The following is a 13,389-nucleotide window of genomic DNA, read 5'->3' as shown; positions in this document are numbered from 1 at the left end:
AATGAGTGAAGATTTTATCCCATATCCATACCCATGGGGACAGTTTTTGTCCCATACCCGTACCCTAATAGGGGAATTCCCCACGGGTTAGCGGGTATCGGGTCCCCATTGACACCTCTACTAGGAAGGGGGATCTAAAAGAATTGAGTGAACCTAATGCCATGTTCTTTGTGCTCCTGTACAAGGACAACCTTCTTTCTACTAACGACTTACCCTCTACTTTGCCAAGTATTTTCTTTGATGCATTACAGGAATATGAGGATGTGTTTCCTGATGAAGTACCACCAGGGCTACCACCCAAGAGAGGGATTGAACATCAAATAGACCTTGTGTCTGGCGCTTCCCTCCCAAATTGCGCTACCTACCGCACCAACCCAGAAGAAACAAAGGAGATTCAGCAACAAGCGGAAGAACTGATTTAAAAAGGGTACGTACAAGAAAGTCTTTCCCCTTGTGCTGTCCCTGTCCTTCTAGTTCCTAAGAAAGATGGATCTTGGAGAATGTGTGTGGATTGTCGAGCTATCAATAACATCACCGTACGGTATAGACATCCAATTCCTAGATTAGATGATATGCTTGATGAACTTAGTGGTGCTTTTATTTTCACTAAAATTGACTTAAGAAGTGGCTATCATCAGATTCATATAAAAGAGGGAGATGAATGGAAAACAACCTTTAAAACAAAATTTGGGTTGTATGAATGGTTGGTGATGCCCTTCGAGTTAACAAATGCACCTAGTACATTTATGAGATTAATGAATCATGTTCTTAGAACTTACATTAGCAAATTTGTTGTTGTCTATTTTAATGACATACTAATTTATAGTAAAATCCTTGATGATCATGTTGAACATATCCGATACATACTTGCTGTCCTTCGAGAACAAAAATTATATGCTAACCTTGAGAAGTGCACCTTTTGCACCGACAAGGTAGTGTTTCTTGGATTTGTTGTATCATGACAAGGTGTGGAGGTAGATGAAGAAAAGATCAAAGTTGTACGCAACTGGATGCCTCCACAAAATGTGAGCCAAGTGAGAAGCTTCCTTGGGCTCGCTGGGTTCTACCGGCGGTTTGTAAAAGACTTTAGTACTGTTGCTGCTCCCATCAACGAATTGACCAAAAAAGAAGTACCATTCAAATGGGGAGAAGCACAACAAAAGGCATTTGAAGAATTGAAAACGAAGTTAACAACAGCCCCAGTTCTTGCACTCCCAGACTTCGGTAAGACATTTGAAATTGAATGTGATGCCAGTGGAATTGGGATCGGAGGCGTGCTCATATCATGCAGGAACAAAGACCAATTTCTTAATTCAGTGAAAAGCTAAGCGGTCCGACTCTAAATTATTCAGTTTACGATAAAGAATTATATGCTCTTGTTTGGAGTTTGGAAACTTGGCAACACTATCTTTTTCCTAAGGAATTTGTGATACATTCAGACCATGAATCATTAAAACATCTTAAAGGACAACTAAAACTAAATAGAAGGCATGCAAAATGGTGTGAATTTATTGAAACATTTCCTTATATTGTCAAATACAAGAAAGGAAAAGATAAAGTTCTAGCAGATGCTTTGTCTCGACGACATGCTTTGTTGACACAACTTGATGCTAAAATTCTTGGATTAGAAAGTATAAAGGAATTATATCTAACTGAATTATACTTTGCTGAACCATATTCTAAGTGTTGTGATGGCAGAGGATGGATAAAATTTCATGTTAATGATGGTTTTTTTGTTCCGAGCTAACAAACTCTGCATTCCAGAGTGTTCTGTTCGAATTTTACTTTTGCAGGAAGCTCATGCAGGAGGACTTATGGGTCATTTTGGCGCCAAGAAGACGGAGCAAGTACTTGCCGATCATTTCTTTTGGCCTAAAATGAGAAGGGATGTGGAGCGACATGTCCTTCGATGCGAATCATGTCATAAAGCTAAGTCTTGTTTAAACCCTCATGGCTTATACACTCCACTACCTATTCCTAGTGTGCCTTGGGAAGACATATCCATGGATTTTGTTTTTGGTTTACCACGAATAAAGCAGGGAAGGGATTCCATTTTTGTTGTGGTTGATCGATTTAGCAAAATGGCACATTTTATTCCATGCCACAAGAGTGATGACGCTTACATATTGCTGAATTGTTTTTCAAAGAAGTTGTTCGTTTACATGGGATTCCACGAACCATTGTTTCTGATCGTGACACTAAATTTTTGAGTTACTTTTGAAAAACCTTATGGGGAAAACTTGGAACACGACTTCTGTTCTCTACAACATGTCATCCACAAACAGATGGACATACTGAAGTTGTAAACCGAACATTATCAATACTGCTGCGAGCTATCCTCAAGAAAAATTTAAAACTTTGGGAAGAAAGTCTACCACATGTTGAATTTGCATACAACAGAGCTGTACACTCGACTACTAAATTTTGTCCATTTGAAATTGTATATGGCTTCAAACCCACTGCTCCCATAGATCTTTTGCCATCGCCTGTGCAGGAACGGGTCAACTTTGATGCTAGCAAACGAGCCGAGTTAATCAAGAACCTTCATGAAAAAGCTCGAGCAAATATTGAGAAAATGACCAAGAAATATGAAAAGTGTGCCAACAAGGGTCGAAGACAGATGTTGTTTGAACCAGGAGACTTGGTTTGGGTACATCTACGCAAAGAAAGATTTCCTGAACAACGCAAAAGCAAATTACAACCACGAGCTGATGGTCCATTCAAAGTGCTTCGCAAGATCAACAACAATGCTTATGAAATTGATCTGCCAGACACTTATGGTGTGAGTTACAGTTTTAATGTGGCCGACCTCTCTCCTTTCTTTGGATTGGAAGAGTTGAGGACGACTCTTTTTCAAGGGGGAGGATGATGTGACCATACTAGCATCGTCAACCTTGCCAAACATTCCTACTGGACCTATCACTCGAAGCCGAGCGAAACAGATACAACAAGAGGTGCACACGCTACTTTACAAATTTAAATTAAACACTAATGATAACTTTAAGCTACCTAAGTCATGTATTTTGATTTTGCTTAGGTTCACCAAAGAGAAAGGACAAAACATATCAAGGGCGAATCAGAGAGAAGAACTATGTTCAAGTCAGTCCAGCGTGATAGAAGCGTCCAGAAGAAACAATCATATCTTTTGATTCCCAAGAGCTATGAAGGCTCATAAGTACATTTTGGAAAGCTATTGAAGTCTAGTTTCCAATTCTTCTAAGGCCGACTTAATCAGATCTCTCAGCAAGGCAGCCGACCTACTTTAGTGCTGACTGGTCAGAAGGTCAATAGACTGCTTGATGACCAAGTTTAAGTATTAAAATACATCATTCTACGAAGTTTCATTAGTCATGCTATACATGGTGAGAAAGCTTATTAAGTTAGCTTTCCAACGCATCCAGCCCCACGCCATTTGAAGATTCCTAGGAGAAGTTATTATCAAAATACTGAAGGCTGTGCAGAAGTCAAACAACCACGCGGAATCCAGCTCTGGACATCTCCCGAAGAGACCCCCTTCACATTAGCACGTTAAAATACTTTCTTTTTGTGTTTATACGTATCTAAGGCTGGTTGTAGCTAGTATAAATACCCCCTATGTCTATGATGTAAGACAACTTTTTGATAACCTTTGATAAATTGATAAACCAAGTGATTACCGCAATCGAGCTGCTGAGTGTTTACTCTACCCCTGTTCTTCCTTGGTCTCCTGGACTTGTGAAGAGATCCCTCTAGGATCCACTAGTTCGTGCCTTGTGAGTTCTAGTACGGCTGCCTCGCATTGTGTGGATTAGCTCCGGTTGTGGTTCTGTGGTCGTTCGGAGATCGAGTCGAAGTCTACACGGTTTCGGTGTCTCTCTCCCCGTCGCTTGGTCACCTCCAACCTTGATCAGGTATAAAGTCAGTTACCCGATGTTCTTCAGCACATTTACCTTGTTCTTCCGTTACTTTTATACCCAACCACCCTATTTATCAACCTACTGTCGTGAAGATCGAGCCACCCCAGTACCGAATGTAACTCGGTACATATCACTACCACATGACCTTAGAAGGTATTATTCTCCTAGAGGGTTTGCCGCCCTCAACCTCACAAGGGTTGTCATGTCTTATCATGTATCGTGATGTCTTGCACACCAAGCAAACTTCCAATTTCTCGTTCTCCTAACCACGATAGAGTATACAATCATTAGGACATGCATGTATCTTTTGTACTTCGAAACCAACAGGGCAAACAACCTTTTTGGCTTCATATATTGATGTTGGCTATTTTTCCTTCTAGAAGGAACTTATTTATGAGTTTTAATATCTCATGAAACCCTTGTCAGTGATACCATCCACTGCAATAATTCCAATGTTCTACGCAACCTTTTGTGACTCTGTTTACAATTTGGGTACAACAATGTATTATGGTCCTCTAAGATATGATCTAATTTTTTATAACATTTTTGTTGTCATAGTATTTCTCTTCATCATGAAACATTTGTGCCAGAGCATCGTTTTCTTCAAGATCATCAGCCCCACCCGTTATAGCACCTTGCAAAGAAAATGTACTGAGCATAGTTCATAATTATATCATTGTCCTCCTCTTCTTTGTCCTCTAGAACTACTTTTCTCTATGCTTTAATTTTTCCAACAAATATAGTTAGGCATGAAAGCCTTTTATAGCAAGTGGAGTTGAATTAGTGTAGATGAAGAGCATTCTCTCTCGTTCTTACAACCTCTACATCGACAAGACATGAAACCTTTTTGCTTGTGTATCTTGGCCATGTTGAGAAATAATGAATGCCTCCAATATATTATTTGGAGTATCGATTCATGTTGTATATCAATTAGAGGTCCATCTGTATTATTTTTATAAAACATTGATGATACAATATTATAAACATAATTTTAAAAAACATACGTTTCATTATCTTGGCTTCACTGTTATGTTTTTAACTAAATTATATTACCTTCATATTTATTGCACCACATATGATAGGATTAACTCACACAATTCAAAAAATATTACACCACATATTACATGAGCTTCATAAATATTACAGAGAATGAACTCACTAATTTTTACCCTAAATAAAACAATCAACAACACAATTCAAAAATCAAAACAAAGTAAGTAACTATTTCAATAATTCTATGGAAGAAGATTAACTTTCTAACCTTTTCTCACACTTAAATGAGATTCTTCAATAAATTGTAGAAAAAAATAGATAGCACCACCACCCATCTTTGAAGCTTATAGCGTCAGTGAACAGAGCTTCTCTGTGATTTGTTCCTAATTTCTATTACCTTCATACATATTACAACACATATGGGACGATGAACTTATTAATTTCCCCTAAATTGTATAATCAAGTATCTGCCACACAATTCAAGAAATCTAAAGAAAGCAAGTAACTTTTTTCAACAATACTATATGAGAGGATAAACTTGCAAACCTTTTCTCACACTTAGGGTGAAACCTGCAACAAATTATTCAAAAAAGTTGGACAACACATCCCCCCATCGAAACTTATGGTGCCATGAACATAGAGCTCATCTGTGTTCTTGACACGAGCTCGAGGAGGTGGAGGGTTTTTAATGATAGCACATTAGTACCTGTTGGTGTTTTCAATCGATACTAATCTTACACTTTTAATAGCGGTTGAAGATACCAACAAGTAATAATAAGATTAGTACCCGTTGATGTCTTCAATTGGTTCTAAAAGCTTAACATTAGTACCGGTCGGAAACACCAATCCGTACTTAAAAGCTTTCTACAATGTATTGTAAGTTAAGACCAGTACTAAAACTATTTTTAGTACCTGTTCAAGGAACCGGTATTGAAGTCAAGGAACTATTAATTGTCTCCAGTAGCGATAAGAGATCAACGTAGGTGGAATTATTAATTGTACTGAGCTTCGTTGGCTGTTTATATTCAACAACACATGGTAGTAGGTTCAATTTGAAGCAATCATAGAGATACAGATGAAAACATACATAACAACCGGATCGTTCCATATATATTCCACATACTTTGACAAAATATAGAAACTTCACAGACAAAATTGGTTAGATTAGATAATACTGGATTTGAGTGGACATCCATAACTCAGCGAGGCCTACTGATTACAACAAGGTCTGCGGCTGGGATTGTCACCTTCCACTCGAGAGGCTTGAGGCGGTGATGCCACTGCTCCCAACTGTGGATGTATACTGGTCAAAGCCTTCATTTTGCATGAAGGCCAGAACACTATAGCTTAAGTCTGTGGGCATCATTTCTGGGAGTGGCATTTCGCCGTTGAGGTATTGTACGACCTGTCTCATACTGGGCCTTGCATTACAAATTGGGTGCGCACACATGAGTCCAAGGTTCAACGCTAGGCGCACCTCATCTGCATTGTAGCTGCATTGCAACCTACTGTCCACTGTGTATGTGACTGATCCTTTGTGCCAATGGTTGACAACCCAATCAATTAGGACCTGAGAACTGTCCTCTGCATGGCTACTGATTGGCCTTTGCCCACAGGTTACCTCAAGAATGAAGATACCAAACGCATACACATCTGTCAGAGGTGTTGCCTTACCGGTCCGGGCCAGTTCTGGGGCTATATATCCCATGGTACCAACCACATGAGTTGTCTGTGGGTTAGTACCGTGATCATACAGCCTTGCCAGACCAAAATCACCTAGGCGTCCATTCATCTCACTGTCCAGTAACACATTGCTGGCTTTGATGTCACGGTGGATCACAACTTTCTCCCACCTCTCATGCAGGTAGAACAGGCCAGAAGCAACGCCCTTGATGATCTGAAACCTTTGGTCCCAGTTTAGAGTGGGCTTATCCCCTTCGCAATGTAAATACTTGTCAAGACTTCCATTTGACATGTAGTCATATACCAACAGTAGCTCACCCTTTCTTCTACAGTAACCAAGTAGCTGGACCAGGTTGCGATGGCGGAGACGGCCAATACTGACAATCTCTGCAATAAACTCCTTCATTCCCTGCCTTGATTCATGTGACACCCTCTTCACAGCGACCTCTAGCTTTGAGACAGGGAGCACGCCTTTGTACACCTTCCCGAATCCTCCTAAGCCAAGTAGGTTCTTGTTCTTGAATCCATCCGTAGCATGGAACAAGTCCTTGTAGGGGAAGCGGTGTGGCCCGAACTCAGCTTCCCAGTCTTCTTGTACCTCAGCATACTTCATCCTCCTCCGCACAAACAGAAATATGCTTGTTCCGATAAGGATGATGAAAGTGGCTGTGACTATTGGTAGGATGATCTCAAGCAGCTTGGACCGAGGCTTTGGGCCAGCACGAGGTAGCTTTGGCAGCTTGGCGACATCAATAGGTGGAGCTGGGGCATTGATGCCTAAGCTCCAGCCGAGCACACAGTACAGCGAGTTGATTGGACCAGTTGATGCAGAGAAGCCAACGTAAGATGGGTCTTCCGCCAATACTGTTGAGAGGTTGTAGGTAGCTGTGAGTAGCGGTTTGGACGGTTTGGCTACATTGACCTTGAGGGGAGCCAGTGTCACGTTGATCTGCGTGGTATCTCCATTATAGTCCACCCAAACTTGCATCTCTTTGCGGCTAACAAGGGACAAGTTTTGGAAGAGACCGTTCTTGTCGTCGTCGTCGTAGAAGCCAGCTGAAAGGGACCTAAATGAGGTGAGGCTGTTGATGTTGATGCCGACGTGGTTGTCGTCGATGTCATGGAACTCGGAGTTCTCGCTGCTATCAAGCTCGACTGCAAATATGTGGTTGCTTGCTTTGCCGTCGCTTGTTTTGTTGAGGAGGCCCAGGTACTGCGACTCCTGCGCACCGGAGAAATCCTTGGTCGGGGAGATCAGGAAAGCCATGCCGTCGGTGCATTTGTCGGAGTAGATGGGGACCATGCCGAACACAAAGGTGACCGAGAAAGACTGCACCGTCTCACCAGGGGACCTGCGGAATCGCCATGGAGCTGGGTAGAAGGCATGGCCTTTGACGTGCACCGTGCGATTGGTCAGCTCAAGGACGCCGTCTGCTGTAACGGCGGCTGCTCCGTCGAGGGTGAGGTTTTTGCCGGAGAAGCACGAGTAGACGAACTGATCGTCCTCACTGCTGACAGTGGCCGTGAAGCACACAAGGTTTATTAGGGCCATGGAAAGTAGGAAGGGTACAAGGAAAGGTGTTTGCAAGAGGTTAGCCATTTCTGCAACTGTAAGAACTCAACAAGCTAGATGCAGGCAGGAATGGAGAGCTTTCGTGAGAGCGTGTTCCTTGTGTTCTGCTGCCTCTCTGGTCTGTAATTTATTTGCAGAGACGGAGTAGCTCTTTGCCACATATTTGCGAGAGGAAAATGACGATTTGCTCGTTGGTGGCTGAGATTGTAGTGGAAAGTTTCTCCCAGCAAGTAGTATATTACGAAATCTAGAGGTTAGAACACATCAAACTATCCAAGGTACGCTGTCGCAAAATTATACGTCAAAGTGATGTCAGGAGAGGAATCCTTGACCTTGACAAGTCCACATGAGCCAAGCAATGTGAAATTAGATGAGAAAACTGTGCACTTTTAATATTAAATTAATCCTAAAGCAATCACTAATTAATCCTAAAGCAATCACTATATAAGCAATAGATAAATCGCGCATAGTAAATAAAAGCATGTTCACACAGTACTAGCCTAGTTGAAGATGAATTTGTAGTGTTATTGCAGCACAAATCAACTCTGTGAGCAGTCACGTGATCGGCAGATCGCTGATCAAAAGCTGATTTACCCCCAACCCTCTCCCCATAATTGTCGTCATGCTAGCGTTAGGAATGAAAGCCTGAGATCGCGTGGCACCATAAACTCTGCCGTCTACAACTCTAACTCGTATTACATTGGTTGTTTCTCGTGTCTTTAGAAGAGAACACACCATAGTACCTAAGCTTGGTGCATGCATAAAACAAGCATAAGCATAATTTATCAACAAAGGTATATCTTGTTTCAGCATTCTTCAATCTCAGGATCAAATAGTCCACAACATGCTCCTTTCCTCCAGCCTCCTAAGTCGGAACAATTCCGATAACTTTATCTTCAACTGCAATGTATAACATGAACGATACTCCACTCTTTGAGTCTTTGGTGCTTTCAATACTGGAGCCGAAGACAAATAGCTTTTAATAAGATCAAAAGCTTCTAGCTATTCTGTCCGCCTAGTGAAATCAACATTATTTTTAAGCCCAAGAATAAGAGTGAAAACATCAATCTTCTTGGCTAAGTTAGAAATAAACCTTTGCAAATAATTTACTTTGCCGAAAAATTTCTGCATTTCAAGCTTACAAGTTGGAGCTCCCATTTTTCGAGTGGACTTAATTCGGTCATGTCTATCTCTATGCCATGCTTATGAATAATAAATCCTAAGAACTTGCCAGCCGACACTCCAAACACTACACCAAAATACCTAACTTCCGAGGGCCTAAACCGTAGGAAGTTAGCGCAAAACTCTCGGAAGTTATCTAAACCGTCGGAAGTTAGCCGAAACCGTCGGAAGTTAGCCCGTCGGAACAAATTAGTCGGAAGTTAGGCTAACTTCCGACGGACTCTCGGAAGTTAAAGAAACTTCCGAGAGGGCCGTCCGCCGCTCGGAAGTTAATTATTAACTTCCGAGGGGCCGTCCGCCTCTCGGAAGTTAAGTGCTGACGCCGTCCAGCACGGACTAACGCTGTCCGCCGAATAACTTTCGACGGCCTCTCAGAAGTTAACCATTAACTTTCGAGAGTTTTCCACGCCTCTCGGAAGTTAATATGACCAGCACTTAATATACAATTTGTTTTTGGCAATTCAACACATTGCATGCATAACAAATATATATAACAGCCACAAATATATATAACAGCCACAATACACAACATATCACATATAACATCTCACATACATAATAATAACATAAGAATTCACAAGACACAAGTCTCACAAGTCAAATCCACCTCGACATAAGAATTCACAAGTCTCACAAGACACAAGTTTGAAGTCTCACAAAACACATCGAATGGAAGCCCACTACTGTCGATCAACATCAGGAAATATCGAAGAGTGATGCTCGCTACCTCCACTCGCGAAGAGCGTATTGACAAAGTCTAACCCATCATCTTGTTGCTGCGCCGGCAAGGTAGCTGGAGGAGTCTCATATACCTATACAAATGACATTCACGGAGTTACATCGTAATGTAACAAGTAAATTATGATAAATTTGCATACCTGATGTTCGGTAGGTGGAGGTGGAGGTGAAGGCCAAGGAAAATGTATGGAAGGTGGAGGTGGGGGGGCCATCGGAAACTGTATCCCTTGGGCTTGTGCTAGTTGCTACCAAATTTCCAAACACATTAATGTCAGTGTTTTAAATCAATACATAACTTAAAATGAATGATCTTTTTGAACTTACTTGTATCAGTGCTTGCTGTTGTTGAAACTGAGTAGCATAGTATTCTTGTTGAGCAGCATGCTGCGTCAAGTATTCCTCCTGAACCCTTTGCCGCTCCTGATGTTGCCTAAGCTCTTCTCGTAGTTGCTCAACTTCTGCAGTATCCCGAGTAGAGCGACGGGAGCTACGAGCAGCAGACCTCGACGAACCTCCCCTCTGAACCGTCACCTGGCTCGAGTCGATGATGTTATCAAAAATCGAGTACCTTCAAACAAGTAACATCACGACAAATTCAAAAATAATCTATTGTACTTAAACCGATGAAATAAGATAAGGTATGTAGAGTCCACACCTTCCATGGGGTTTTCCACCACTTGCATACACAGTCTGAGGATCAATAGGTGTGGTCCTCCAATCATAGTCCGATCCGTGCTGACTAGACATCGCCTCAGCATATGCAGCCTCCATACAAAAGAACAATGCAATCTTACATCACTGGGCACATACATAAATTCATATGAACAAAATCTACCAAGCATTTCAAAACACTCACCAGACGATCTGTTGCCTTTTGGCTACACAACACATCTGGATTTGCAGGATCTGGTCCTCTGTGCCCCCTCAGGTATATTTGAACATCACTGGGCACTACACCACTGCTAGCTTCCTGTATGTACATTTGACAAACATTATAATTAGAAATGACATCAAGTCATATACAATCAACAAAACTACACCACTGCTAGTTTCCTGTACTTACCATTCGTTTTGCCAAACGAAAGTGATCATCACCTCCATACTTGTGATACGACTCGGTTCCACGATTGGAACTTTGTCGTATAGACTTTGCCTTGAAATTATCCGAAGCCCAATAACGGCATAAGGCACGCCAAGCAGCATCATTGGCGGCTATCCATGGAATCGAATGCTATGGAAACACAATTCATTTATAAGTAACTGTAACATATACAAGGAACACAGTACATCATATGCAAAAACATCAATTTTTTTCCAACATAAGCAAAAACATCAATTACCTGAAGAAAATCTTGCTCAGTCATAGAAAGTCCATATTGTGACGCCTCGCTCTTACTGGTTGCTCGTCGTCCTTCACTACTCAACATAGCTTGATTAATCACCTGGATTCGAACATAGTACATCATATCTGCAACAACATCTGCCGCGTTCTTATGGAACACGGAGTGTGCATGCTCGATATGAGTATCTCCATCAGACAACTTATAATATTTCTGAAAAAGAAACATAGTCAAGAATCCATAATATGAATCAATCATTGAGCTGATAACTTCGCAAGAAGATAGATAAACATACCCAGAAGTCGTGCCAAACTGCACCTTGCGCATTCCCATGTTGCGCGTTAACCGCAAGGCCGTATTGATCCCATCTTGTGACAGGGACCTCAATACCATTCTCAATCACCAATCCAGGCCATCTCATACGACAGATATTGCCCAACACTTTATTTACTTGCCTTACACGATCTTTGCCGGTGAAACTACTATCCAGCCAAGCCCTAACAACACAAGCACAATTGTCAAATTCAAAAAAAAATTATTTATCATCAATGTGTAAGACATAAGAACAAAGCAAATATGCTCTTACCCATCTCCACTCGGGATTATCTCAACCTTGTTAACTGGTTCTTTAGGAGGGGGGACCCAACTAGTCTTCCGCGGCTTCCGGACCCGTGAAGACCCTCCAACTCCCCCGCTTCCAGAACCTCCACCTGAAACACCAGCTTCTCCTTCCCTTGACCCACTAGCTCCCCCAACTCCCGACCCTCCATCATTGGGCCATTCACCCCACCCTGTCTCTTCCTCATCTTCCACTTGTCTCCACTCCTCTGTCTCTTCCTCATCTTCAGGCTCATCCTATAGATCAAAATTAATAATTTAGTTATTCGAACTCATACAAATATTACATTACAAAACAAATATATTGGTTACCTCATTCCTCTGTACGCCGACTGCCTGACCCTGCAACTCTGGAACATGCTCCAACAAAGCTCTACGCCTGCTCGAGCTTGAACTAGTGCCCTGGAACACTAAGTCCTCCTTTCTACCAAAAATGGAGGCTCTCCGCGCTAGTCCCTTAGCGAGCTGCTTGACCTTTTTAGACATCCTGTTATTAAAACAAAATCAAATTAGTAATTGAGCATAATGTAAATGAACATAATGTATTGAAATGAACATAATGTAAATGAACATAATGTATTGAAATGAACAATAAATATATAATTACTTTTTAGTCGTATTCAAAATCAGGATCAAATTGTTTTCTTCGATTCGATGTTTTCTTCTTTGACTTCCGTTTCCGTTTTTTGGGGCTTACTACATCTTCAGGATCTCCCACTAATGATTCTGGCAAAACCTCAGTATCTATATTAAAATTGGTCGGAAGTTCATCTTCTTGGTAAATTTCTTCAACTTCTGCCTCGAACCATTCACCCCTGGTGTGTAACTGTTCACGAGGATTCACTTTGTACACTACCCATGTGGCTTCCAGCTTTATAGATGGATACGATATGTAGTACACCTGGTCAACTTGGTGAGCAAGAACAAATTTGCTACATGCACTTGTTTTGAGCTCATGTTTGACTTCTACCATGCCAAATTGGTTTTCTACAGTCCCTTGATTGGGATCAAACCAATCACATTTGAAAAACACCACCTTAAGATTTTTGCTCCCGGTAAAGTCGTACTCGAGTATGTCATTAATAACTCCATAATAATTCATCTCTCTTCCACGATCATCGACTGCCCTGCATACAACTCCAGTATTTTTTGTCGCCGCAAATGGACGAGTACATTCAAATTTGGTCGAACAAAAACGAAACCCCTTAATGTCGTAACGACCGTAGCTTCTGACTTTTACGATTGCGTAAGACATCTGAAGCAAGTCCTCGTCTAAATTTGGAATTTTGTCACACTGCCAATCAGATGGTGAAATTAGATTTCTAAAACAAAATATATAAAGTAGAACAAGAGTGTTAGGTTATTT

General features: G+C 41.4%; 2 protein-coding genes and 1 long non-coding RNA gene across 3 annotated transcripts; all 3 read right to left on the bottom strand.

Annotated features, from left to right (window-relative positions):
* Positions 1 to 5,965: 5,965 nt before the first annotated feature.
* LOC103630002 (L-type lectin-domain containing receptor kinase SIT2) lies at positions 5,966 to 8,300 on the bottom strand. Its single transcript, XM_008651094.2, has one exon. The coding sequence runs from the start codon at positions 8,170 to 8,172 to the stop codon at positions 6,133 to 6,135; it is 2,040 nt and encodes a 679-aa protein (XP_008649316.1). The 5' UTR covers positions 8,173 to 8,300; the 3' UTR covers positions 5,966 to 6,132.
* Positions 8,301 to 9,900: 1,600 nt separating this feature from the next.
* On the bottom strand, positions 9,901 to 10,404 carry LOC103647140 (uncharacterized). Its single transcript, XR_562674.2, has 3 exons — positions 10,390 to 10,404; positions 10,206 to 10,310; positions 9,901 to 10,139 (listed from the first exon to the last, which is right to left on the bottom strand). It is a non-coding gene; the product is annotated as an uncharacterized lncRNA (long non-coding RNA).
* A 1,206-nt stretch (positions 10,405 to 11,610) lies between these two features.
* Positions 11,611 to 12,517, bottom strand: LOC109940207 (uncharacterized). Its single transcript, XM_020539483.3, has 3 exons — positions 12,336 to 12,517; positions 11,992 to 12,260; positions 11,611 to 11,902 (listed from the first exon to the last, which is right to left on the bottom strand). The coding sequence occupies exons 1-3, from the start codon at positions 12,507 to 12,509 to the stop codon at positions 11,656 to 11,658; spliced, it is 690 nt and encodes a 229-aa protein (XP_020395072.1). The 5' UTR covers positions 12,510 to 12,517; the 3' UTR covers positions 11,611 to 11,655.
* Positions 12,518 to 13,389: the final 872 nt, after the last annotated feature.

Source organism: Zea mays, chromosome 6, assembly GCF_902167145.1.
Source record: "Zea mays cultivar B73 chromosome 6, Zm-B73-REFERENCE-NAM-5.0, whole genome shotgun sequence".
Classification (NCBI taxonomy): Eukaryota; Viridiplantae; Streptophyta; class Magnoliopsida; order Poales; family Poaceae; genus Zea; species Zea mays.
This window is presented reverse-complemented; position numbering and strand designations above follow the sequence as displayed.